Here is a 27,972-nt window from a genome sequence, read left to right on the forward strand (position 1 = left end):
AAGTCACTTCTGTAATACTTCTTAAAGATAAGCCTGTAGTACTTCCTATAGATAAGCATATAGGACACATGAGGCATTAGAGAGCTAATTAATTTTAAGAAGGTATTATGGAGCAAAAATTATACTTGTGGTTTACCCAGTGTAAATACCACGTATTTACAAAAGGAAAACAGGGCAAAATTAATGTGAGAGATGGTCTTATTGTTGCTTTTATTTTTTCGCCAAGGGTTTTGAATACAGTAAAGACATACAAAACTTGTTGACAGAGTTGCCTTCCCTTACATTCCGCTTCACAGAAATTATAAAATCCCAAACCATAGCATTCTCTACAGCTTTGAAAATGACTATTATATTGTTTTTATTATACATAGAAACTTCACTTTTTTTCATATACTCAAATTACACCATTTGTAATATTGGTACTAGAAATTACGACAACTCCTTATTCTTATTCTGTTTTGTGTGGCATGTGGCATTACCATATCTGCTTCCTCTACACTTTAGTGGATAATATTAATAGACCACTCTCATTTCTGCTGCTATTACTCCTCATGCTTTAGTGTCTCCTTTTACTGCAGCAGAGTATGACACAAAAAGAAACACATTGGTGCAGATTAAAAGCATACCTGAAATGGTTAAGGCAGTACGGAATTAGAGTTAGAAAGCCATACAAAGTTAGGCTAGAGGAAGAGCAGTGGCTATGATCAACAATTATAAATTCATGGAGGATTCCTTTTGGTAAACAAAACTCCTATTATCCTAGAACTTGAAAGACAAAAAGAAGATAAAGTAGTTTATTCCCACAGATCAGAAATGCAGGCTAAAAGCCAAATAACTTGAATAATAGCTTAAGGAGATCAAGACCATCCTGGCTAATTCCATCTCTACTAAAAATACAAAAAATTAGCTGGGCGTGGTGGCGGGCGCCTGTAGTCCCAGCTACATGGGAGACTGAGGCAGGAGAATGGCGTGAACCCGGGAGGTGGAACTTGCAGTGAGCCGAGATCGCGCCACTGCACTCCAGCCTGGGCAACAGAGCGAGACTCTGGTCTCAAAAAAAAAAAAAAAAAAAATCTTTTGTGATTGAAATCCTAGGCCAGGCGCGGTAGCTCACACCTGTAATCCCAGCACTCGGAAGGCCGAGTTGGGCAGATCACCTGAGGTCAGGAGTTTGAGACCAGCCTGGCTAACATGATGAAACCCTATCTCTACTAAAAATACAAAAGTTAGTTGAGTGTGGTGTCAGGCATCTATAATCTCAACTCCTTGGGAGGCTGAGGCAGGAGAATCACTTGAACCCAGGAGGTAGAGGTTGCAGTGAGCTGAGATCACGCCATTGCACTCCAGCCTGGACAACAGAGCAAGATTCTGTCTCAAAAAAAAGAAAAATCCTAGAAGGCAGCAGTGTCTTACCCTTTAACATAGAATCCTGTTTTGGGTAAATAATAGAATAACTCTGACATTTGAAAGATTAAAAGGTAGGAGAAAGCATAGAATCCCAACTATCTTTTCTTGTCTCAAAATCAACAAAGGCAGGTGAGCCTCTCATTTTCTTATCTACTACCTCTTTAAAGAAAAGTCTTCATATTTATAAGATCCTCTCAGTAAAACACATAGAAAAAGAGTTAAGGGGATAACATAGCCACCATTCATTTTATTCATTTATTTTATTTGTCACCCGCCAGCAAAGTACTCTATTATATATTACAAGGATGCAAAGAATCAGCATTATCAGAATTTTAGGGATTGGATAGGATCCTAATTCAATTCCTCTCTCTTCCAGTGCTTGACTCTTCTCTACAATATCATTTAGAGATTTGGAGGCCAGTCTTGCAGTCTTTGTTTCAATATCTCCTGAGATAACATATTACATCTTTGGACAATTCTGAATTTGTATATAAATCATTCACATATTAAGTGAAAATCTGTTTCCCTGTAGCTTTCACTCACTGATCCTGAATGGAGGCATTTTAAAGAATTTTCTATCTTTTTCCACATTACTTCTTCACATACTTAAAGGTAACTCTCATGTTGAAACTAGTCACTATTCTTACCCTCAGACAAGTTACCATCTGCTATTCAGATCTATTCCAGTCTTCCTCCTAGCATGTCATCCTCCTTTCTTCTTTTCTAACTTTCCTTGTTTTAACAGCTTTTTCTTTTGGGCTATGTTGCCCACTGTGGATTATTCAGCTTTATGTCCCTATAAATTGACATTCTCTCTCCAAAAAATTTAGAAATTTCTGGCATTCCCAGCTTCTTCATAGATAACATAGGCTTTGGAATTTTTTTAGATAAAAGAGTAGAGGTGGTCTAGTTTTCTAGCTTTGCGAGTTTCACGTAGCCCAGAATCTGTTGACAAGGTAGTATCACTGTTATATTTTGAGGAAGCACACTACCAAAGCCTGCATTCTAAGTTTGCTTTCCTTCTGTGATAGTCTGAGTAACCTTTACATACTTGAGTGGTCCCCAAGTGATTCAGTTTATACCAGTGTGATGATAAAATTATGGAAATGTACTTTCTGCTTAACATTCTGATTATGATTTATACCCCACTAGAAAAACTGATATTAAATATTTGAAGTATTGTTAATACATCTCTTTTGTGCCTTTCTCCTCAAAACTATGAGATTCTCAAAGGTAAGAAGCTCTTTAGACCAAGCATGGTGGCCCATGCCTGTAGTCCCAGCTACTAAAGAGGTTGAGGCAGAAGGATTGCTTGAGCCCGGGAGCTCAAGGCTGCAGCGAGCCATGATCACACCATTTCTCCCCAGCCTGGGCGACACAGCATGACACTGTCTCTAAAAAATTTTTAAATAAAAATAGGCTTTGATTTTGCCAGTCTGTAACTTTTGTATCCCAGCTACACATTGCCTTGTATATAACAAATAATATTTATTAAACTGAATTAAATGATTAATCACAGATGGCAATGGATAAATAACTTTTCACATAGAATCTCTTGTACTGGTACATAAATTTGTGCTAAACTAATCGCCATATGCCCAATCATTATATGCAGGTAACTCAGAAACCCTGTATCCAGCCCAGAAGCCACATTCTCTCTTGTTAATCCTGTAATATGGTCCCTTGTTTATTCAAGGAATCTAGTATACCGCTATGGTAGGTGTCAGTTTCTATTGTTAATGCCTTGTAACTTGGTTCAATTAAAAGCTCTTATCCAGCTGGCCTTGGTGGCACAAGCCTGTAGTCCCAGCTACTCTGGAGGCTGAGGCAGGAGGATCACTTGAGCCTGGGAATTCCACTCCAGCATGGGCAACATAGCAAGACCCCATCTCAAAACAACAACAACAAAAAAAGGCTCTTATGCATTTACCACAGGTAATCAGCTCTAGAACATATTACCAAGAATAGAGTACACATCTGTATAAATAAACTCATCTTGGATAAGTGTGATATCATAAAAGGAACATTTATATTTATCTAAAATACATTGCTGAGAGCAATTTGACACTTTTTTTCTTGTGTTTTATGTGATATAGAAACATCAACTATATCAAAACTCTTATGGGTTTTGATATATTTGGAGTATCAGGAGTAGGCAAACTTTTTCTGTAAAGTGCCAAATAATAAATATTTTAGGCTTTGCAGGCTATATGTCTGTCACAACCACTCAGCTTTGCCATTGTAGAGTGAAAGTAGTATAGATAACACGTGAAATGAATGTGATTATGCTCCAATCAAACTTTATTTATGGACACTGAAATTTAAATTTTATATAATTTTACATATTACTAAATATTATTCTATTAGTTTCCTAACCATTTTAAAATGTAAATACCATTCTTAGCTCATAGCAATACAAAAATAAGGAGAGGGTGGCTGGGCGCAGTGGCTCACGCCTGTAATCCCAGCACTTTGGGAGGACAAGATGGGCGGATCATTTAAGGTCAGGAGTTTGAGACCAGTTTAGCCAACATGGTGAAACCTCATCTCTACTAAAAATACAAAAATTAGCCAGGTATGGTGGTGCACACCTATGATCTCAGCTATTCGGGAGACTGAGAATTGCCTGAACCTGGGAGGCAGACATTGCAGTAAGCCAAAATTGCACCACTGCACTCCAGCCTGGGTGAAAGAGCAAGATTCCGTCTCAAAAAAAAAGGAGAGGGTGGGATTTGGCCTGCTGCTTACAGTTTGCGGACCCCTGATACAGACCAGAAAAGTGGTTTATTACATTTGCTGCCTTTGTACTGTTTTGGAGAGTAGCAGTTGGGATCTTAGCATCTTCATTCAGTGTCAAAGTATTTTTTGTCTTATGATTAGAAATGGAAAACAAAAGATGAGACATTCATTTCTATTTATCGAGCAGTCAGGGTACAGCTGAACTGTAATCTAAAATACATACTGCTGGGCACAGTGGCTCATGCCTGTAATCCCAGCGCTTTGGGAGGCTCAGGCAGGAGGATCGCTTGAGGCCAGGAGGATCACTTGGGTCCAGGAGTTCAAGACACATCTCTATCAAAACAAAAATTAGCTGGGCATGATGGTGTGCCTGTAGTCCCAGCTACACAGGAGACTGAGGTAAGAGGATCATTTGAACCCAGGAGTTTGAGGTTGCACTGAGCTATAATCATGCCACTGCACTCCAATCTGAGCAAGAGCAAGACCCCATCTCTACAAAAAAATAAATAATAAAATATGTACTGTAACCACCACAGCACCCTGTTTCTGCCAGTTTTCCAAATTGCATTGTGTTAACTGTGGTGTTATATTCAGTGATGATCCTGGATATCCCCTTCATTTGGTTTGTATTTTAAGGATCTACCTTCATTTCCCCCTAAGGAATAAAGAACCACAATTCCCAAATTCACCTTTTCTTTAGCCAAGTTTTAGAGATATATAATGAACATGGTAAAGAAAGTAAAATGATGTATTTTTTTTGTTTGTTTATTTTTGTTTTTTTTGACACAGAGTTTCTCTCTTGTTGCCCAGGCTGGAGTGCAATGGTGCGATCTCGGCTCACAGCAACCTCCGCCTCTTGGGTTAAAGTGATTCTCCTGCCTCAGCCTCCAGAGTAGCTGGGATTACAGGCGCCCACCGCCACGCTCGGCTAATTTTTTGTATTTTTAGTAGAGATGAGGTTTCGTCATATTGGCCAGGCTGGGCTTGAACTCCTGAACTCAGGTGATCCACCTGCCTCAGCCTCCCAAAGTGCAGGGATTACAGGCATGAGCCACCTCGCCTGGCCAGAAAAATGATTTTTACTCTGAGCTTTTGGTATACTTTAGTGTTTTAAGCGCTGGTATAAATTTAAGATTGGGGGCTGGGCATGGTGGCTCACGCCTGTAATCCCAGCACTTTGGGAGGCCGAGGCGGGTGGATCACGAGGTCAGGAGATTGAGACCATCCTGGCTAACATGGTGAAACCCCATCTCTACTAAAAAGTACAAAAAAAATAGCTGGGCATGGTGGTGGGCGCCTGTAGTCCCAGCTACTCGGGAGGCTGAGGCAGGAGAATGGCGTTAACCCGGGAGGCTGAGCTTGCGGTGAGCCGAGATCACGCCACTGCACTCCAGCCTGGGCGACAGAGTGAGACTCCGTCTCAAAAAAAAAAAAAAAAAAAATTAAGATTGGGTATCTACAGAAAACATCTTAGAAGGGTCCTTCTTTCTAATTATTGCCTTTTTTTTTTTTTTTTTGAGGTGGAATCTTGCTGTGTCACCTCAGCCTCCCAAGTAGCTGGGATTGCAGGCACGTACCATCATGCCTGGCTAATTTTTGTATTTTTAGTAGAGACGGGGTTTCACCATGTTGACTGGGCTGGTCTCAAACTTCTGACCTCAGGAGATCCACTTTCCTCAGCCTCCCAAAGTGCTGGGATTACAGGCATGAGCCACCACACCCCGCGAGAAATCTGTTTTGAAAGTACTAATTAGTGGCCGGGTGCAGTGGCTCACGCCTGTAATCCCAACACTTTGGGAGGCCGAGGTGGGAGGATCACTTGAGGTCAGGAGTTCACGACCAGCCTGGTCAACATGGGAAAAAACCCATCTCTACTAAAAATACAAAAAATTAGCCAGGCAGGATTGCGTGGGCCTGTAGTTCCGGCTACTTGGCAGGCTGAGCCAGGAGAATTGCTTGAACCTGGGTGGCGGAGGTTGCAGTGAACCAAGATGGTGCCATTGCATTCCAGCCTGGGCGACAAGAGCAAAACTCCGTCTCCAAAAAAAGAAAACAAAAAATATATTTCTCTGAGGAAAATTCCCCAATTCACAGCTTTTTTGGGCAGTATTTACCAGTAAGTCAGAATAAAGCGACATTCTTTTTTTTTTTTTTAATTAATTTTTTTTTTTTTGAGACGGACCCTCACTCTGTGGCCCAGGCCAGAGTGCAGGGGTGCAATCTTGGCTCGTTACAACCTCTGCCTCCCGGGTTCAGGCGATTCTCCTGCCTCAGTCTCCCAAGTGGTTGGGATTACAGGCACAAACCACCACGCCCGGGTAATTTTTGTATTTTTAGTATTTTGGCCAAGTTGGTCTCGAACTGTGGACCTCAAATGATCTGCCTGCCTCGGCCCCCCAACGTGCTGGAATTACAGGCGTGAGTCACTGTGCCTGGCCCCTTTTTTTCTTTTTTTTGAGACAGGGTCTCACTCTGTCTCCCACACTGGAGTGCAGTGGTGCAATCACATCTCACTGAAGTCTCGACCTTCTGGCCTCAAGCAGTCCTCCCACCTCAGCCTCCCAAGTTGCTGGGACCACAGATGTGTGTCACGCCTTGCTAAGAGACAGGGTTTTACTGTGTTACCCAGGCAATCTCAAACTCCTGAGCTCAGGCCATCCACCCTCCCCAGCCTCCCAAAGTGCTGGGATTACGGGTATAAGCCACTGAGCCTGGTTTTGGGGAGGTGCTTTCTAATAAATCCCTAAGCACATGTTTCTTTCAATTCCCTTGACCAGGCTCCTTTTGCTCTAATACTTGGCTGAATAAATTAATTATTCATTAACAATTCAGCATGATATTTAAGCCTAAGAAATCTTTAGTTCCTTTGGGACATTTTCTTTGATGTTTTTCTCACATTATTTGCTCTGTTAATGTGTAAACTTATGAATAAATCTTATTTATTGCAAACGTGATTCTGGTTGCTACTAATCATTAAGGAAGTAGGAGTTAATAATACTGTTCATAGACCTACTACCAAAAAAATCCAAATGAACCTCTATTTCTGCTGATTTGGCAACAGATTGCTGTCAGCTAGTCTTTCTCTTGTTTTTCGTTATATTCACTCTTCTCTGTGGCCCAATAATTAGTTGTCTTTTGCTTATTTGTAAGACAGAGACAACCTGCTGATGTGTGTTCAGTTCTCAGAATGTTATTTTAAATCAGCTTTGAACTAATTTGACTATGCCAAGTTTTAAAAATAATTTTTTTCTAACCAATTTAATTAGTCACTACAACAGATGTAGTTGTCATATCTGTTAGAAACATATTAGTATGATGCATTTGTCTTTTATGGGCTTTTTAAAACCACTGTACAAATTTGTAGTTAATAACTCTCCAGTATTGCCACTCTAATCTTACTGAGAAGTGAAGAATGGTGTGGGTGTGGATGTGTGGGTGTGAGGAGAGCTTGTTCCCGTAATGTGAAATCAACAGAAGGTATAGCACTTTATCTCTTACTTCACCTTGGGTAAACCATCTCTTATCTTAACTCACAGCTCTAGATTTTATTATATTATTCAGGTGATTATTTCAAACTGATGCTTCGGCCAGGCACCGTGGCTCACACCTGTAATCCCAACACTTTGGGAGGCTGAAGCAGGTGGATCACCTGAGGTCGGGCGTTCGAGACCATTCTGACCAACATAGAGAAACCCTGTCTCTACTAAAAATACAAAATTAGCCAGGCGTGGTGGCACATGCCTGTAATCCTAGCTACTCAGGAGGTTCAGGCAGGATAATTGCTTGAACCTGGAAGGCAGAGGTTGCAGTAAGCTGAGATCGCACCATTGCACTCCAGCCGGGGCAACAAGAGTGAAACTCTGTCTCAAAAAAAAAAACCTAACACTTCACATTTTAGAGTGGTCTATTTACTAGCTCAAAGTATGTACCTTGTGATCTAAGTAAAATAACTTTGTAGTATTTCTCCAAAGCCATGTTTTCTTTTATGAGTTTGTTAAAAATGCTAACACAGAAAGCCATTTTTACTATTATACGATTTCTCAAAAAGATAAAACATAGTTAATATTCAATAATAGTTTTCTATTAATATTCTATTAATATTCAATAATAGTTTTCTAATAATAGCTGTCGCATTGGTTCTGTAGAATCAAGGTAACTATTTCTTGGGTTTTTTGTTTGTTTTGTTTTGTTTTTGAGACGGAGTCTCGCTCTGTCACCCAGGCTGGAGTGCAGTGATACAATCTCGGCTCACTGCAACCTCCGCCTCCCGAGTTCAAGCTATTCTTGTGCCTCAGCCTCCTGAGTAACTGGGATTACAGACACCCGCCACCACACCTGGCTAATTTTGTATTTTTAGTAGAGATGGGGTTTCACCATGTTGGTCAGGCTGGTCTCGAACTCCTGACCTGAAGTGATTCGCCCACCTCAGCCTCCCAAAGTGCTGGGATTACAGGAATGAGCCACTGGGCCTAGCCTCAAGGTAACTGTTTTCTATATATCAAATTTTCTTAAATGCTTATTATGACTTTAATCAATTTTTAGAACTGAGAATTCTGTGAAATCCTGCCAAACAAATTTAATTTTGTTCCATTCTAACTTCAGAGTTTTTGTACTGGTCATAGCTCCTTTTTCTCCATCTTCATTCCTCCACCCCTACCCTTTATAGTGTAATGAAATAAAACTGACCACCAAAGTCTTCTGGTCTCTTAGACATGCTTAGTATAACCTTTAATATTTGCCCAAACACTTTGACTTCTGTAGATCTATTCAGATTTGAGAACACTCATTTGATCTGTGGAGTTCTTGCTGGTGAGTGCAGTGTAAAGGCAAAATTTTCTATTATCTAATAGTTAAAATTTTGCATCCGGCATGGATTTTGAAGCTGTTTGCTTTTACATTCACCTGTTCTGGGGATAATCTAATAACAGCACTATTTAGGAAATTATAAAAACAATGTTTGATGGATAATGATCATTGGCTAATTTCATTTGCTGTCCTTTGTTGGAAGCTGCATTGTGGAATTATTTTCCTATCATAAGCAATTTTATCAACTCTAGTAAAGGCCCACATCTTCCAGAATAAGCCCCTTTATCCAGATTTTATACAAGCATAATCTTTATATACCAGAGAATAGCAATAGACTGTGAAAATGACTCTGAGTTTCATGGAGAAGCTAGTGAGCACTCTAAGGATATATTTCTAGCTAGAAACTAATAGCATACAACCTTAAAAAAAAAAAAAAAAAAAAGGCAAGAGAGGGTACATCCAAGAGAGAAAAATTAGAATGAAGAGAAATGTATTACATGACAAAGAATGTCACACTAGAGAGGAAAGATAGAATTTTAACATCACCTTTTGCTAGCCCATCGTTACTCTGTTGTTAGTTTATCCCCATCTTGAGTGTTTGTGATTCTAATGTCCTTTTTTAAACTTCTGAGTGGCCGGAGTTTTCCACTGAAACTGTACAGAACTATTATTTATCAAGCTTTTGGGGGTGGGAACCAGAGGATGTTTCTCTTTTCGGTAATTTTTGTTCTTCTGTCTTCATTTATTTCCTTTTTTGGCTGAAGAATGGGCTCCTACTGCTTGACTTGTCATCTTTATGCGCTGTTTACACATGGCTTTTGCAAAAGAAGCCATTACCACATCTGATTTATCTTTTATTGCAAGTGCCCATTTAAAAGCATTTGTTTTAACTTAAAAAAATTGTTTTAATCATCAGGCTAATGTTCCTACTGATTATTATACAACCTAGGGAAATACTGATATAATGTTTCAAAATAGGAAATTACAAATATTTATTTTTTTTTTTTTTTTATTTTTTTTTTTTTGAGACGGAGTCTTGCTCTGTCGCCCGGGCTGGAGTGCAGTGGCCGGATCTCAGCTCACTGCAAGCTCCGCCTCCCGGGTTTACGCCATTCTCCTGCCTCAGCCTCCCAAGTAACTGGGACTACAGGCGCCCGCCATCTCGCCCGGCTAGTTTTTTGTATTTTTTAGTAGAGACGGGGTTTCACCGTGTTCGCCAGGATGGTCTCGATCTTCTGACCTCGTGATCCACCCGTCTCGGCCTCCCAAAGTGCTGGGATTACAGGCTTGAGCCACCGCGCCCGGCCACAAATATTTATATTAATGTATAAAGATATGTTTTGCTCTGATTTTCTCCTAGGCACTTAAAACCATTCTTTGCTGAGACATAACCTTGTCATGTTTTGTTAAAGAGAAGAATATAGAAACAAAGCACTCGCAATTAACTGATCTTATCAGGATTAAATTCTACATTTTTTAGTTTGCATGTTGCAGACCATCTGGGGGTATACTTAAATACATTGTTGATAATTTAAGTGACTGTAATATTTATTGTTTACTTTAGTTAAGAACCAGGAGCTGGACTCTTCTGCTGGGTATCTTCCTTCTGTGCTTAGCAAGATAACCTCGATTCCTGCTGGTTCTGTGGGCATTTGCACTGCAAAGCATTTCTTACTGGGTTTGCAAAGCAAGGGTAATGTGCTCTGTGGGTGTATGTGTGTCTGTGCACCCTCACCCCCTATTCCCACTGCCATCTCTGTTCACTTACTTTTACATATCAAAACTTCTTTTTCTCAATCTATGTAAATCTTATTAAAAAGTTTAATGAATCCCTTTTCCCAAACATATAGAAACACTAATAAAAGTTTTATGTATTAAATTTTCCTCAGATATTTGCATTTCAGCAAACCACAAAGTCATTGCACAGATGATGGTGACTGATTACAGCATTGGTCATATCATTATTATAAGACCAGCCTTAAGTCTCATTTTACTTGACAGAATGCAAAATAAAATGAAGATAATGTGAAAAACAATGGTATAGTTTAACGGATGTGGTGGATTGGGGATTACATTGTGTAAAGTGACTGCAGAGGTATATGCTAAATCTCAGACACTCTTTTTGAGGAAAATGTAGTAATTTCAAGGAGCAAATGTGTGGGTAATAGCAATATAGAAAGGTAAGCTTTAAGGCTAGAAACAGTAATAAGTCTCTGACATTTTAAAATAGTTGTAAGTTGTGTGACTAATCAGAAATATTCTATTTTCTTTCTTAACAGACAGTATATATCTCAAAACTATCCATTATTCTTCCTGAGGATCTTGGTTCAGGAATATTTATGAAATAGCCTCATAGTATACCCATTTTAATTCTCCTGTCACAATTTCTTTCTTCAAAGTTGTGATGTTCTCTAAAATATAATGAGGACCTGTTTGAGAACTTGCTAACAAAAGCTGGAAGGAAGCTCAATTTTGGTTAAATCCATAGACTTTGCCCACTTTAGGAGTTCAAGAGACACCATGTAGGGACTTCATGTCTTTATTGCTTTGGTTCATGTTACTTTGCAAAAAGTAATATTTTAAGAAATATAAATCATTCTGGATATGAATTGTGATGTGATAGTATCGATCTATAGTGTATACCGCTAACCTAAAGTTATTGTTTAGATCAGTTTTGGGGACACTTTGATTTATTTTTTTTTTTTTTTTTTTTTTTTTGGTAAATGGAGTCTCACTCTGTCACCAGGCTGGAGTGCAGTGGCATGACCTCAGCTCACTGCAACCTCTGCCTCCTGGGTTCAAGCAATTCTCATGCCTCAGCCTCCTGAGTAGCTGAGATTATAGGCACGCACCACCATGCCTAGCTAATTTTTGTATTTTTAGTAAAGACGGGGTTTCACCATGTTGGCCAGGCTGGTCTCGATTTCCTGACCTCATGATTCACCCGCCTTAGCCTCCCAAAGTGCTGGAATTACATGCATAAGTCACTGCGCCCAGCCGATCTTTAATATTTTATATTCCCTATTGCCATCATGACTTTGGCAAGAGAGTGATAATTTCCTTTGAGTATCTTCACTGTTTCAGAGGTAGATACCTAAGAAGAAAGTTTACTAAGGAATTAAATCACAGATAACCACTTTTTTTCTTAGGATGGAGTCTTGCTCTGTTGCCCAGACGAGTGCAGTGGCGTGATCTCAGCTTACTGCAACCTCCGCCTCCCGGGTTCAAGCAATTCTCCTACCTCAGCCTTGCGAGTAGCTAGAATTACAGGCAACTGCCACCATGCCCAGCTAATTTTTTTGTATTTTTAGTGGAGACGGGATTTCACCATGTTGACCAGGCTGGTTTCAAACTCCTGACTTCAAATGATCCACCCGCCTCAGCCTCACAAATTGCTAGGATTACAGGCGTGAGCCACCACACCTGGCCAACAACCACATTTTAAATCACTTTCCTGATAATATCCTTTCTACCTCTAAATCAGAAAACATTAAAATACAATGAAACTACAACTTAAATGTGAAGTATTTCTTTTCCACCAGATATACAGATATATTAAATTTATCATCATTGACTTTGACTTTTTTTTTTTTTTAACCCCAAGTTTATAACCTCCACCTGCCAGGCTCAAGTGATCCTCCCACCGCAGCCTCCTTAGTGGCTGGGAATATAGGCACATGCCACCACACCTGGCTAATTTTTTGTGTTTTTGGTAGAGGTGGGGTCTTGCCACATTGTCGAGGCTGGTCTCGAACTTCTGGACTCAAACGATCTGCCCGCCTCACCCTGCCAAAGTGCTGGGATTAAAGGCGTGAATCACCTCACCCAGCTGACTTTGACTTTCAAAACCAACTAACTAAATTACCAAGGTTTAATATGCTATTCCCCTTATAAAAGATAACTTTTATACTACGTACCAGTTGCTAGCTTATAATTCTTTCCTCTAACTACTTTTTTCTTTTAGAAACCTATTAAGTCTCATTTTTTACTGTTTTTAAAAGGCTTGGAAGGTGTTAAGGATTTTTTAGCACTTTCTGCATAAATTGTTTACTAGACTCTTCAAGTTTTAAAGATCATTTCACTACTGAAACCAGATACAAGTACTTGCATAAGAAAATAATCACTTTTTATTACAAAATTAATACATACTTATTTTAGAAAGGTTAGGAAATACAAAAAAACCACAAACAAAAAGATCGTTTGCAATCCCATGATTATTAATATTTTTGTACACCTTAAAATCTTTTTCTTGTTTTTTGGGGATGGAGTCTCGCTCTGTCACCAGGCTAGAGTGCAGTGACGTGATCTCGGCTCATGGCAACCTCTGTCTCCCAGGTTTAAGTGATTCTCCTGCCTCAGCCTCCCGAGTAGCTGGGACTATAGGCACATGCCATCACACCCAACTAATTTTTGTATTTTTAGTAGAGACAAGGTTTCACCATATTGGCCAGGATGGTCTCAATCTCCTGACCTCATGATCCATCTGCCTCAGCCTCCCAAAGTGCTGGGATTACAGGTGTGAGCCACCGTGCCTGGCCACCTTAAGATCTTTTTCGTGTATATATGTATACATTGGAAAATATAATTTTTAAATGGCTAAGAAAGTATAACTGATCAAGAGGAGGGTTTAGTCTTTGAATTATATAGAAAGATAAAGTGAGACAATAGCAGTGTGTTTTCTTACTTTTAATAGAGAAAGGAGTTGTTTTTCTATTGCCACTCAAAGGTAAAATTGGTCTTCACTAAGTGGGGAACAAGTGACTAAATGTGTGGGAATAAAATTACTACACAGATACTTTTACATGACTCTTATGTAGCAAAATTTTAGAAAAATTTTTAGAATATATTTTCATTTTGATCTCTTAAAGGATAAGACAGTCTTGTAAGCATAACTGTGGTTCTTTTTCTTTTTTTTTTCTTTGAGACAGAGTCTCACTGTCGCCCAGGCTGGAGTGCAGTGGCACAATCTCAGTTCACTGCAAGCTCTGCCTCCCGGGTTCACGCCGTTCTCTTGCCTCAGCCTCCTGAGTAGCTGGGACTACAGGCGCCCACCACCATGCCCGGCTAATTTTTTGGATTTATAGTAGAGACAGGGTTTCGCCGTGTTAGCCAGGATGGTCTCCATCTCCTGACCTCATGATCCGCCAGCCTCGGCCTCCCAAAGTGCTGGGATTACAGGTTGAGCCACCGCGCCCAGCCAACCGTGGTTCTTTTGATAGTCTCTTCAAATATGTAAATCCTTACTTCAGAAATAACCTGAAAAGAAAAAGACTCTGGATTGCATTTAATGGAGAGGCAGCAAAATACCTATAAAACACCCATATCCTGCTTTTTTTTTGAGCTGGAGTTTTGCTCTTGTTGCCCAGGCTGGAGTGCAGTGGCACAGTCTTGGCTCACTGCAACCTCCACCTCCTGGGTTCAAGCAATTCTCCTGCCTCAGCCTCCCAAGTAGCTGGGATTACAGGCACGTGCCACCACGCCTGGCTAATTTTGTATTTTTAGTAAAGACAGGGTTTCTCTATGTTGGTCAGGCTGGTCTCGAACTCCCCACCTCAGGTGATCACCCGCCTTGGCCTCCCAAAGTGCTGGGATTGTAGGCGTGAGCCACCGTGCCCAGCCCATATCCTGCTTTTAATGATATCTGGAATTCATAGGTCAAAAAAGGGGTAATTTATAACTCATAAAGGTACATGTATAATCAGGGTCTGATGATTCTGAGACATAATCCCTTTACATAAATAGTTTTTGAGAGAAAGCCTTTAGGAAAAAAAATATTGTTTTCTTCCCCAAAACAAAGAAAATACTGAATTATCATACTTAGCAGGAGCCATTGACTTTTTAAATGAAATTGAGAATCTTCAAATAATGTTTCTGTTCCATTAAATATTTGTCTAGCATTCTTTTTTTCATATTATTAAAACCAACTAGATATCATTGTAGTACTTTATAGGCAGCCAGTCTTTCTATCATAGCATCTTTTTTCCTTTTTCTTTTTCTTTCTTTTTTTTTTTTGAGATGGAGCCTCCCTCCTGTCGCACAAGCTGGAGTGCAGTGGCACAATTTCAGCTCACTGCAACCTCCGCCTCCTGGGTTCAAGCGATTCTCCTTCCTCAGTCTCTCGAATAGCTGGGATTACAGGTGTGCACCACCACGCCTGGCTAATTTTTATATTTTTAGTAGAGACGGGGTTTCGCCATGTTGGCTAGGCTGGTCCTGAACTCCTGACCTCAGGTGACCCACCCCCCTTGGCCTCCCAAAGTGCTAGGATTACAGGTGTGAGCCACCACACCCGGCCAGCATCTTTTTTCTTATAGATTCCCCATCAATTCAGGTAAGCAACGTCTAGATTAACACCTTTGAATCACATTAAGTCTCAACTTTGCCTTTTTGTCACTGAGAATGGTTCAGACACAGCCATATATTATCTTCTACTTGAGAAGATCCCTTTCAAGTTTTCAGGCTAATTTGGTATGTGCAGTTGCAGTCTTATATAATCCAATGGCCCTTGATGATGGTCACAGCCAAAGGCAACAACACTGTCAGTTAGAATTCTTTACTGATACTAAATGCCAAATTCTGGGTGTCTTGTGACATGGAGACTTTGTATCTTCTTCTGACCAATCTTATCTTCTGGCTTTTCAGCCTTATATGTAAAAATGTAGTGTCAGCCACTAAGAACAGACTGTTAAGAGGAGTTTGGACGCTGTTTGTACTTCTCAAAGTTAGAGTCAGGTTTGCTATGTGTTATTTTGAGCATGATAGGACATGTCCTGAAGCTGGGCACACTGGCATGTGCCTGTAGTCCTAGCTAATCGGGAGCCTGAGGTGGAAAGATCCCTTGGGCCCAGGGATTTGAATCCTGCCTGAGCAACATAGCAAGAGCCTATTTCTAAAAAATAAATATATACAGGAGTAAAATAAATAGGACATGTGCTTTGGTCCTACTTGAAATACCTTCTGGTGTCATGGGAAGAAGATGGGCTCTAGAACCAGAGATAGATCTGAGTTTAAACAGTAGCTGCCCATCTGTTCATCCATAAAATAGAAATAATGACTACTACATAATTATTCTGTCAATAATTCAATGAAAAAACATGCTAAAGTGATTAGCACAGCACCTGGCACATGGTAAACATACAAAAATATTAGTTTTCTCTTATTTTACTGATGGAGGAGATAAAATGCTGGACTAGACTATGAGTCTGGTCAAATGAGCCACTGTTTATTTCTTCCTAAGCGTGCTTTTCTAAACATTTTAGTTACTGAATAGCACAGGGCAAAGAAGAAGTTCTCAAGTGACCTGGATTTACCCAACATACCTTCAACATGTTTTTACTGAGCATCTATTACTTACCAAAAATTGTACAAGAAAGAGAGCTAAGTAAGACAATAACAAGTTCTCATCCCCCAAGGATTTCATAGTCTAATGGAAAAGACAGATGAATATGCCAGTGATGATAGGGTACAATGGGAACAAAAGAGGACTGTTATCTAAACATATTTTAAGCAGCCAAGGAAAATCTAGAAGAAATGACAATTGAGCTAAGTGTGGACTTCCAGGCAGAAGGAATAACATTTACAAAGGCACAGAGGTAAGAGAAAGATGCTCTGTCCTAGGAACTAAAAATAGTTGAAGTAATGGGAAGAAGGATATATGTGGAGGTGTAGCTGGATGAAGCTGGAGAGAGAGGTAAGGGTCAGATTTTAAAGTATTTTCTGTCTTACTAAAACCCAGTGAAGGGTTTTAAACTAGAAAATTGAATTTTCAATGTTTAGTTTTAGAAATAAGCACTTTAGCAGCATGATAGATGACACATTCAAGGAAGGTTTGAGATAAGAAGGAAGGAAGAAAGGAAAGAAGAAAAACTGTTGATGGCATTTGTGGTAATCTGGATGAGGTATTCTAAGAGCTTTAACAGGCCGGGCACAGTGGCTCACACCTGTAATCTCAACAGTTTGGGAGGCCGTGGTGGGCAGATTACTTGAGGTCAGGAGTTCAAGACCAGCCTGGCCAACATGATGAAACCGTGTCTTGACTAAAAATACAAAAATTAGCTGGGCATGGTGGCACGCATCTGTAACCCCAGCTACTTGGAGGTTGAGGCAGGAGAATCACTTGAACCCGGAAGGTGGAGGTTTCAGTGAGCTGAGATTGCACCACTCTACTCCAGCTTGGGCGAAGAGCTTGAACAAAGGTAGTAAATGTGGGAATTGATGAGGGAAACATTAAAGCAAATAGATAAAGGAGATATTAAAATGGAATAAAAATGCTTTGGTGACATAATCTCTGGGGGTTAGCGGATAAATATAAGGAAGGAGTTGAAGATGATTCTCAGAATTCTGGCATGGATGACTGAATGGATGTATATACCTTCTACCAATATGATGGAAATGATGGAGGGGCCAGATGCGGTGGCTCACTTCTGTAATCCCAGCACTTTGGGAGGCTGAAGCAGGTGGATCACCTGAGGTCAAGACCAGCCTGACCAACATGGAGAAACCCTGTCTCTACTAAAAATACGAAATTAGCCAGGCGCGGTGGCGAATGCCTGTAATCCCAGCTACTTGGGAGGCTCAGGCAGGAGAATCGCTTGAACCTGGGAGGCAGAGGTTGCAGTGAGCTGACATCACGCCATTGCACTCCAGCCTGGGCAACAAGAGTGAAACCCTGTCTCAAAGAAAAGGAAAAAAAAAAAAGAAGAAATGATGGAGGAAGTTGGGGAGGGATACCTAGACAGCAGCAGAGATGAGTTTAGTTTGCAACATGTTGCATTCTACACCCCTGGGAGGATGCTCAACAAATAGTAGTCTCTGTTGTCCTAGAGATCTGGGTAACACCGTCAACTGGAAAAGCTGATTTGACCATATGTGAGAGTGCTATAAATGGTAATCCAACCTAACTGTTATGTTTTTCTTTTATTTCTGAAGACTAGTACATATTAGGTGCTCAGTAAATATTTGTTGAGTTGAAATTACTGTGTCTAGGGCTTTTATCATTGTTCTCTTCTATACATGCTTTGGAAAACAATAGGTTGATCTGTCTAATTTAACTCAGCAGTAGGCAAGTGTGGGTCAGGTGGTGCTGACCTAAGTAATGTTTGGTTCACAAATAGCTTCTTGATGACAGACTACCACTTACCACTTGAACAAACTGGCACAAAATTGGCTCTTACTTGATTATCTTAGGTATTTTTCTGATTATTAATCAGCCTTCTCAGTTGTGACAAATTGTTTAAAGAAGCCCAAAATTCCTCTCCATGTGAATGGGTTCAGATAGCTATTCACAATGCTAGGACTAGCATGTAGCAATTTCAGAAAGCCTATTTGTTTTGCCAGCTGATCTATTTTTGAACAGCTCTGTAGCCACTTGCCTGACTCAAAAGAAACAGTGAGATAAGTGCCCTGGAAAGTAGCATAGCATCTTAACAATATGACAGATTCATTCTAGTGTCCCCCAGGCCCTAGCACATTATAGGTGCTCTGCTCATTGGTTGGTTGAATTAAATGAGGAAGTATACAATATGGTTTCATATACAGTATGTTATTGTATTTGATCCTCAGAACCCTATAAGTCAAACCAAGTATTATTTTCATGTTAAATATGAAGAAATTCATATATTCTTGTCAAGAATAATTGCTGTATTTCAGATACATTTGCAGACAGAGACAGCCCTGTTGTCAGTCTTTCAGTTCCATCTTTCATATCCTAAGTCATATTTGTTGTCAGCCAATGAAAGATCTACCTAATATGAATTCAACTGGTGCCAGTTTGAGATGCTTTTGAGTTGCATGTTTCAAGATGGCTTGGGAGTGAAGCTGGCCTGAAGTTCCTGTGTGTAGTGTGTCTTTCCTTGCCTTTATAGAGCCCTGGTTAATATTAATCAAAATGGAGGCTGGTTTACAAGTTAAGGAGCAGCAGTGATTTTCCTAATATAATACATGTAACATTGCTTTGAGTACTACAATGTGTAAGCTGGTTCAAACTATATTGTTTACTCATAGGAACACCTTCTTACCTTCTTTTTTTCTTTTTGAGACGGAGTTTCGCTCTTGTTGCCCAGGCTGGAATGCAACGGTGCGATCTTGGCTCACTGCAACCTCTGCCTCCCAGATTCAAGCAGTTCTCCTGCCTCAGCCTCCTGAGTATCTGGGATTACAGGCGTGTGCCACCATGCCCGGCTAATTTTGTATTTTTAGTAGAGACGGGGTTTCTCCATGTTGGACAGGCTCGAACTCCCAACCTCAGGTGATCCACCCACCTTGGTCTCCCAAAGTGCTGGGATTACAAGCGTGAGCCACTGTGCCCAGCCAGGAACACCTTCTTAAGAGTTCCTTTCTGTATTGTTTCTCTGTGGTTTATAATATGGTCAAAGGCTCTTACCAATATTTCATGCCTAAGCGGCTTATATACAGCTCTCTGGTGAGCATATGCAGATGTCACTTGCCATGACATTTGGCTTTGGTTAGGTTATTTCTTTTTCTTCTTTTGACTTTTATTTTAGGTACATGTGCAGGTTTGTTATGTAGGTAAATTTGTGTCATGGGGGTTTGTTTTACAGATTATTTTGTCACCCAAGTACTAAGCCTAGTACCCAATAGTTATTTTTTCTGATCCTCTCCTTCCTCTCACCCTCCACCCCAAGTAGGCTCTGGTGTCTGTTGTTCCCCTTGTATCCATGTGTTCTCATCATTTAGGTCCCACTTATAAATGAGAATATGCAGTGTTTGCTTTTATTGTTCCTGTGTTCGTTTGCTAAGGATAATGGCCTCCAGCTCCATCCATGTTCCTGCAAAGGACATGAGCTCGTTCTTTTTTATGGCTGCATAGTATTCCATGGTGTGTGTGTGTGTGTGTGTGTGTATAGAGAGAGAGATCACATTTTCTTTATCTAATTTGCCATTGATGGGAATTTAGGCTGATTTTATGTATTTGTCATTGTGAATTGTGCTACAATAAACATACACATGCATGTGTCTTAATGGTAAAACGATTTATATTCCTTTGGGTATGCACCTCGTAATAGGATTGCTGGGTCAAATGTTCTGTTTTTAGCTCCTTGAGGAATCACCACACTGCTTTACACAGTGGTTGAACTAATTTACACTCCCACCAACAGTGTATAAGCATTCCCTTTTCTCTGCAACCTCACCAGCATCTGTTATTTTTTGACTTTTTAATAATAGCCATTCTAACTGGTGGGACATAGTGTCTCACTGTGGTTTTGATTTGCATTTCTCTAATGATCAGTGATATTGAACCTTTTTTCTTATGCTTGTCGGCCACATGTATATCTTCTTTTGAAATGTGTCTGTTCATGTCCTTTTGGCCATTTTTTAATGGGGTTGTTGTTTTCTTGTAAATTTGTTTAAGTTTCTTATAGATGCGGGATACTAGACTTTTGTCAGATGCGGAATTTGCAAATATTTTCTCCAATTCTGTAGGTTGTTTACTCTATTGATAGTTTCTTACACTGTGCAGAAGCTCTTAAGTTTAATTAGATCCCATTTGTCAATTTTTGCTTTTGTTGTGATTGCTTTTGGCATCTTCATCATAAAATCTTTGCCAGTTCTTAGCTGGGCACGGTGGCTCATGCCTGTAATCCCAGCACTTTGGGAGGCCGAGGTGGGCGGGTCATGAGGTCAGGAGCTCAAGACCAGCCTGGCTAACATGGCGAAACCCCGTCTCTTCTAAAAATACAAAAATTAGCCAGGCGTGGTGACACATGTCTGTAGTCCCAGCTACTTTGGAGGCTGACGCAGGAAAATCACTTGAACTCAGGAGGCAGAGCTTGCAGTGAGCCAGGATCACACCACTACACTCCAACCTGGGTGACGGAGCGAGATTGTGTCTCAAAAAAAAAAAAAAAATTGCCAGTTCCTGTGTCCGGAATGCTATTGCCTAGGTTGTCTTCCAGGGTGTTTATTAGTTTTGGGTTTTACATTTAAGTCTTTAATCCATCTTGAGTTGACTTTTGTATATGGTATAAGGAAGGAATCCAGTTTCAATCTTGTGTATATGGCTAGCCAGTTATCCCAGCACCATTTATTGAATAGAGAATCCTTCCTTTCCTCATTGCTTGTTTTTGTCAGCTTTGTTGAGGATCAGATAGTTGTAGGTGTGTGGTCTTATTTCTAGGTTCTCTATTCTGTTTCATATGTCCGTTTTCATACCAGTACACCATGCTGGTGTTTGTTTTGTTGTTGTTGTTGTTGTTTTCTTTTCTTTTCTTTTCTTTTTTGAGGCAGAGTCTCACTCTATCACCCCGGCTGGAGTGCAGTGGCTTGATCTCAGCTCACTGCAACCTCCACCTTCCGAGTTTAAGCAGTTCTCCTGCTTCAGCCTCCCAAGTAGCTGGGACTACAGGCACATGCCACCATGCCCAGCTAATTTTTGTATTTTTGTAGAGACAGGAGTTTGCCATGTTGGCCAGGGTGATCTCGAACTCCTGACCTCAGGTGATCTGCCCACCTCAGCCTCCCAAAGTGGTGGGATTACAGGCATGAACGGGGTTTTGCATTGTTGGCCAGGCTGATCTCAAACTCCTGACCTCAGGTGATCTGCCCGCCTCAGCCTCCCAGCGTGCTGGGATTACAGACATGAACCACCATGCCCAACCCACCATGCTGTTTTGGTTGCTATAGCCCTGTGGTATTGTAGAGATCTTTCACCTTCCTGGTTAGCTGGCATTCCTAGGTATTTTATTCTTTTTGTGGCAAGGTTATTTATTTTTCAAATGACTCATTCATTTCCTACTAGTGTGAATTCCTTCTTCTTCCACCTAGAGCACCTTTCTTTTAACTTAGGAATAGGTCCATCTACTGGGATGGTATCTTCTCATCCACATGCTCTTCCAGGTACAGTGGTCCCGCAGTATCTGTGGGGCCTTGGTTCCAGGACCTCCCCTGGATACCAAAATTCACAAATGCTCAAGTCTTGGATTAAAAATGACATGGTATTTACATATAACCTATGCATATTCTCCTGAATACTTTAAATCATCTCTAGATTACTCATAATACCTAATACAATATAAACGCTATGTAAATAGTTGTTATACTGTATTCTTTAGGGAACAATGACAAGAAAAAAGTCTGTACATATTCAGCATAGATGCAGTTTTTTTTCCAAATACTTTTGATCCATGGTTGGTTGAATCTATGGATGCAGAACCCACAGATACAGAGTGCTGACACTACTTGCTTTAGAACTGTTTTTCCTGTGGAGTGAGGTATTCGGCCCAGGAGGGAACTCTGTGTTTCCAGGATTTATTTCTCTTGGAGGTTGGAAGTGTTGTGTCTTTCATCTGTGAAGAAATACATATCAGCTGCTGGGTCATTTTAATTGTTACAAAGAAACATTTCACCATTTTTGATATCATGTTTGATGTCATGACAATGATTGAAGTAAGCCTGTGCTAGATGTACTCAACTTCTGTCTCCCTGACAGCTAGTCTAGATTTTAGCTTCTCCACGCAGGGCTAGTGTGAGAATACATACGGTTTGGAAATATGAAACATTTTTCAACCTGATTAGGTTCCTTACGAATATGTTTTGCCTGTAATCCCAGCACTGTGGGAGGCCATGGTGGGAGGATTACGGGAGGCCAGGAGTTTGAGATCAGCCTGGACTACATAGTGAGACCCTGTTTCTACAAAAAATGTAAAACCTAGCCAGGTTTTGGTGGAGCATGCCTGTAGTTCTAACTACTCTGGAGGCTGAGGCAGGAGGATCCCTTAAATCCAGGAATTCAAGGCTGCAGTGAGCTATGGTCACACCACTGCACTCCAGCCTGGGTGACAGAGTGAGACCCTGTCTCAAAGAAAAAAAAAAAAACAATATATTTTGACTGACTCACAAATTGCATTGTGTCCTGTGCATAGTAATAACTTAGGCATTTAGGAATGACAAAGTAACTCCTTTAAGTGTGTTACACAAGGAAGACCATAGGAATATAAATTGCTGGATAATTGTTTTTCAGATTAACAATGATATAGAAATAGGACCAAAATGAGGTTGGAACTGCTTAAGCTGCTGATAATGTGTAGTGAACAGCAGTTCTTCCTTTTGACCATGTTATCAGCTAAGATTCATAGTTTATATTAGTAGCAATATTTTTGAGGCTTCCAAAAATCACTGTTGATTCTCAGAGTTCATTCTCCCACTTATACCTAATCTTCTTGCTTTTGTATGTGTTCGTTCATTTGTAGAGTATAAATGGCATTCGCACAGAGGAGGTGGCTGTCGTGACAAAGGGGCCATCTACTAACCCTGACTCTGAATGGGAGGGTCCCAAGCATTTGGTAGTTCCTAGTAAAAGCCAGATGACCACCCCGTCGGAGTCTCTGCAAAGCTTTGCCTTTGGCTCCCTCTCCATAAGCAGCAAGGAGACAGAAGAGAAGGAGGAGGGGGCAGCTGGCTATCTTGATATTAAGGAGATGCCAAGAGGCCCAACTGGGGAATGTATAGGAGTGGAGGAACAGGCCGGTGCCTTAAAGTTCTCAGTAACACCAGCTTCCTGTCAGCTGCAACCTGGTGAAAAAAAGGCAGAGAGTAGTGAAGAACATGTTACACCAGGAGAGCCACTTGGAAAACAAAATGGATCATTTCTTGACTTTCATGTGGGTAACCAGTTCCCCACCCTCATTCGAAGTTTCCAGGTAGTAACTTATTCAATGATGCAGGTCTAATAACTGTCTTTGGAAGAGGGCCAGAATCTGTCCTGTATAGGAGATGGTGGTGGTGTGCTGAGGGTAGTGGCCTCCCTGCTGTTTTCAAAATCACAGAGTAAAATTAAAGTCTTTGATTGTGCCAAAGAAATTCATTCAGAGCAATTAACTCCATGGCTAGAAATGCTTTCTTCTCTGATAACTGAACAAAACTCCAGCTGTCAGTCTTTATGAAGCTGGTTAAGTGTGTTCATCTTTTCCTTGCTCAAGTGTGGGCCATGGAAAGAGGTAAATTGTGGCAACTTCTTTGGTGAGGAGGCTTCAGTGTTCTGAGACCATGCTTAAAAAATTCAAATACTCTTAATTAAAGGGGCAACTCATCTTCTTACGAGATTTCAGGCCCCAAATTATTTATGTACTGCAGCCACATTGTGCAGCCCACCACTCCCACTGACCCCACCCACAAGAGCTTCCAGGATCATAGGCACTGATTTCCTATGCTAAGGTGGTTGGCCACTTAACCTTATCACAATCAAATGGTAGTTTCAGGGTGATTTATACTGCTGGGGAAGATGAGGAGATGGACAAGAAGGCCTTTGATGTTCCACTAATGTTCATTCTTCTGAAATTCTGGGATTAATCACCAGGTGGTGGTAGAACTGATTGTTTTTTTCTTTCCAGTTTTCCAAATACTGTCTCTTCTCAGTAACTCCAAAGTGAATCTCTGACATTGATTTGAAAGAAGTTAATGAAGTCGAGGGTAATGCATTCTATTGCCACTGCTGTTTCGTGTACCATTTGTACTTAGTGGAGGAAATGTGGCTGATTTTCTTAATTATAATGGTACAGACACAAGGACAAATCAAAGTGATTGCTATTTGGCAAATCGTTTTATATTCAAATTCTGAAGGTCAGTCTAAAGTGTTTTATATCACCAGTCATAACTGTCTGATCTTACAGCTTTCCAATAAGCTTATGAAAGTTATTACAGTAATGCCGCTTTTTAATATCCCTCATGATTTGACACCTTGTCAGGGTTACTTTGGAATACTGTCGAAGTCTTGGGCAGAGTAAACACCTTTGGAGATTGAGCTAGCCCTTTACTTAATTAAAGCTAACTCTTTGATCAGATCAGTGTCAGAAGATTACTTCTCCATTGCCTTCAGAAACACTCTAGTAACTCTTTCCTTACTGCTTCACAGCCTCCCCTGGTGAAGACACAAACTGTCACCATCTCAGATAATACCAATGCTGTGAAAAGTGAAATCCCAACCAAAGACGTCCCTATTGTCCACACTGAGACCAAGACCATCACTTACGAGGCTGCCCAGGTAGGACATGGTCTGATGCTTCAGAACCAAAGGCTGCAAACAAAATTAATAACCTTTCTTCACAGAGTTTCTGGTCATTTATCACCAAGAATACCAGGTTTTTCTGGGGCAGTTCTTTTTAGAAGAGATTACTGGTCTAAGAAGGTCCCAGACTACTTTATCTAAAGCAAAATATTGAGCAGGACACACTGGTGTGTGCCTGTAGTCCCAGCTACTCAGGAGGCTGATGTGGGAGGATCTCCTGAGCCCAGGAAATCCATCTGAATTTTTTTTTAAAGCAAAATTGCCTTAGATCTGATTGCTTATATCCACCCAATTCATTTGTATAAGGCAGTCTAGTGTAATGGTTGAGAACATGGGATTTGGGTCCAAAAAAGCCTGAGTTCAAGTCCTGGCTCCTCCACTTACTAATCTGGACAAGTAATTGAATATCTCTGAGCCTTGATCTCCCCTGCCCATGATGTTAATAATATCTACCTCATGGTGTTATGAGGACCTAAGTGTTTTTTAGTTTTAGTTTTTGTTTTTGTTTTTTTGAGACAGAGTCTCACTCACTCTGTTGCCCAGGCTAGAGTGCAGTGGCACAATAATCTCAGCTCACTGCAACCTCTCCCTCCTGGGTTCAAGTGATTCTCCTGCCTCAGCCTCTACAGTCATGTGCACATGGCTAATTTTTGTATTTTTCGTAGAGTTGGGGCTCACCATGTTGGCCAGGCTGGTCTCAAACTCCTGACCTCAAGTGATCTGTGCGTCTCGGCCTCCCAAAGTGCTGGTATTATAGTTCTTTTTAGAAGAGATTACTGGTGGCCGGGCGCAGTGGCTCACGCCTGTAATCCCAGCACTTTGGGAGGCCGAGGCGGGCAGATCACGAGGTCAGGAGTCCAAGACCAGCCTGGCCAACATGGTGAAACCCTTTCTCTACTAAAAATACAAAAATTTGCTGGGCATAGTAGCAGGCATCTGTAATCCCAGCTACTCAGGAGGATGAGGCAGGAGAATCATTTAAACGTGGGAGGTTGCAGTGAGCTGAGATTGCTCCACTGCACTCCAGCCTGGGCAACAGAGCAAGAGTCCATCTGAAAAAAAAAAACAAAAAAGAAGAGATTACTGATGAGCCACTACGCCTGGCTAAATTTTCTTTTTTGAGACAAGGTCTCACTCTGTTGCCCAGGCTGAAGTGCAGTGGCATGATCTCAGCTCGCTGCAGACTAGCTAGACCTCCCAGGCTCAAGCGATCCTCCCACCTCTGCCTCCCAAGTAACTGGAACTACAGGTGTGCACAACTGCACCTCACTAATTTTTTTTATAGTGACAGGATTTCACCATGTTGCCCTGGCTGATCTCAAATTCCTGGGCTCAAGGGATCCACCTGCCTTGGCCTCCCAAAATGCTGGGATTACAGGTGTGTGCCACTATGCCCTGCTAAAAATTTTTTTACTTCCTACTTTCAGTAAAATGTCTTTTTCATTTTTGGTAGTTTGAATGGACTAGAGTTGATTTGTGTTGAATTGTTTTTCTTTTGTTACTCAACAGAAGCCAAAAGTAAGAAAAACAGTTCCCTCTATAAACTGAACTGTTATTTCATTCCTGCAACAAATACTTATTGAGCATTCACATATTAAGCCAAAGCAATGTACAAGGTGTACATAGTCCCTACCCTCTGGAGCTTACATTCTAGTTAGGAGAAACAGGCAATAAGGCACATAAACAATGTATAAGTAAATTTCAGACAGTGGTAAATGCTGCAAGGAAACTAAAATGGTGTAAAGAGTTAGACAATATGGGATTACATGAAAGATTGCTACTTTGGGACTAGGATAATCAGGGAATTCCTCTCTGAGGAGGTGATATTTTGGCTGAGGTCTGAATAATGGGAAAGAGATTACCCATGTGAAATTCTGGCAAGGTGCTTTCACATAAATCTTTTCACTTAATCCTCACCTCACCATGAACTGGATGATGTTTTCTCCATTTAGGAAACAGTGTGGCTTGGTAATTTAAAAGCATGTGCATTGCCGGGCACGGTGGCTCACGCCTGTAATATCAGCATTTTGGGAGGCCGAGGCAGGCAGACCACCTGAGGTCAGTAGTTCGAGACCAGCCTTACCAACATAGAGAAACCCTGTCTTTACTAAAATACAAAAAAATTAACCAGATATGGTGGCTAATTAGCCATGAACTGGTGAGGTGAGGCAGGGGCTCCCTTGAGCCCAGGAGTTTGAGGCTGCATGAGCTGTGATTGTGCCACCGCACTCCAGCCTGGGGGACAGAGTGAGGCCCTGTATCAGAAAAACAAAATGAAATAAGGTAGGGAGAGGTCTGGGGCTAGGAATATGACTAGAACATCTCTGGAGTAATGCTTGTAAAGAACTACAGTGTCTGAAGAAACAAGAAAAAAGAAATGTGTCAGTCGAGAGAGACAGAGAAATGAATGAATAGGTCTTGACAGTGAAGGGGACTGAAAAAGAAAGGAATAGGAAATTGCTTTAAAACTGTACATGCTATTAGCCAGAGGATATAGGAAATAATTACTTTACATGACAGAGAATCCCTTTAAGTTGTCACTAACATGGAGACAAGCTAAATGTCTGTCAGTGGAGAGCTGCTTAAATACATTATGGTACATCCAATTAAGGTAATTCTGTGTGGCCTTTAATTAAAGCTTCTTAAGGGAACAAGCTACATGATAAATAGGTAAGTGAACAGGCATGGTGCACTATGGTGGTACTGTTTATGGCAGGCAGAAGGGATATATATTGCAGCTATGTGTGTTTAGGCTTGTATATCAATACAGTCCCTCTGAATGGGTACTAAAAAAACAAAACAAAAAACCAACAACCAAAACGTATGGTGGCCCCTGATGAAGGAGACTGAGACTGCAGGACTCGGCTTGGGAGTGGGAGGGAAACTGACTTTTCACTGTACAACATTTTGAAGTTTTAAAATTTTTATAGCATAGACATAGCCAAAAAAGTTTATTTTATTATTATTATTATTATTATTAAGAGACAGTCTTGCTCTGT

At 40.7% G+C, this 27,972-nt stretch overlaps 1 protein-coding gene across 5 annotated transcripts in view; it reads left to right on the forward strand.

Annotated features, from left to right (window-relative positions):
• Positions 1-27,972, forward strand: part of EPB41 (erythrocyte membrane protein band 4.1) — a 230,952-nt gene that overhangs the window by 185,470 nt on the left and 17,510 nt on the right. For 4 of the 5 annotated variants that reach the window (XM_025364785.1, XM_025364833.1, XM_025364862.1 and 1 more), the window contains one exon: positions 24,821-24,949. In XM_025364785.1, the coding sequence (XP_025220570.1) occupies positions 24,821-24,949 (129 nt within the window). Of the gene's footprint in view, positions 1-23,159; positions 23,610-24,820; positions 24,950-27,972 lie in introns of all 5 variants that reach the window. The other variant, XM_025364715.1, reaches the window with a different exon arrangement.

The sequence above is a fragment of the Theropithecus gelada genome, chromosome 1 (genome assembly GCF_003255815.1).
Source record: "Theropithecus gelada isolate Dixy chromosome 1, Tgel_1.0, whole genome shotgun sequence".
Classification (NCBI taxonomy): Eukaryota; Metazoa; Chordata; class Mammalia; order Primates; family Cercopithecidae; genus Theropithecus; species Theropithecus gelada.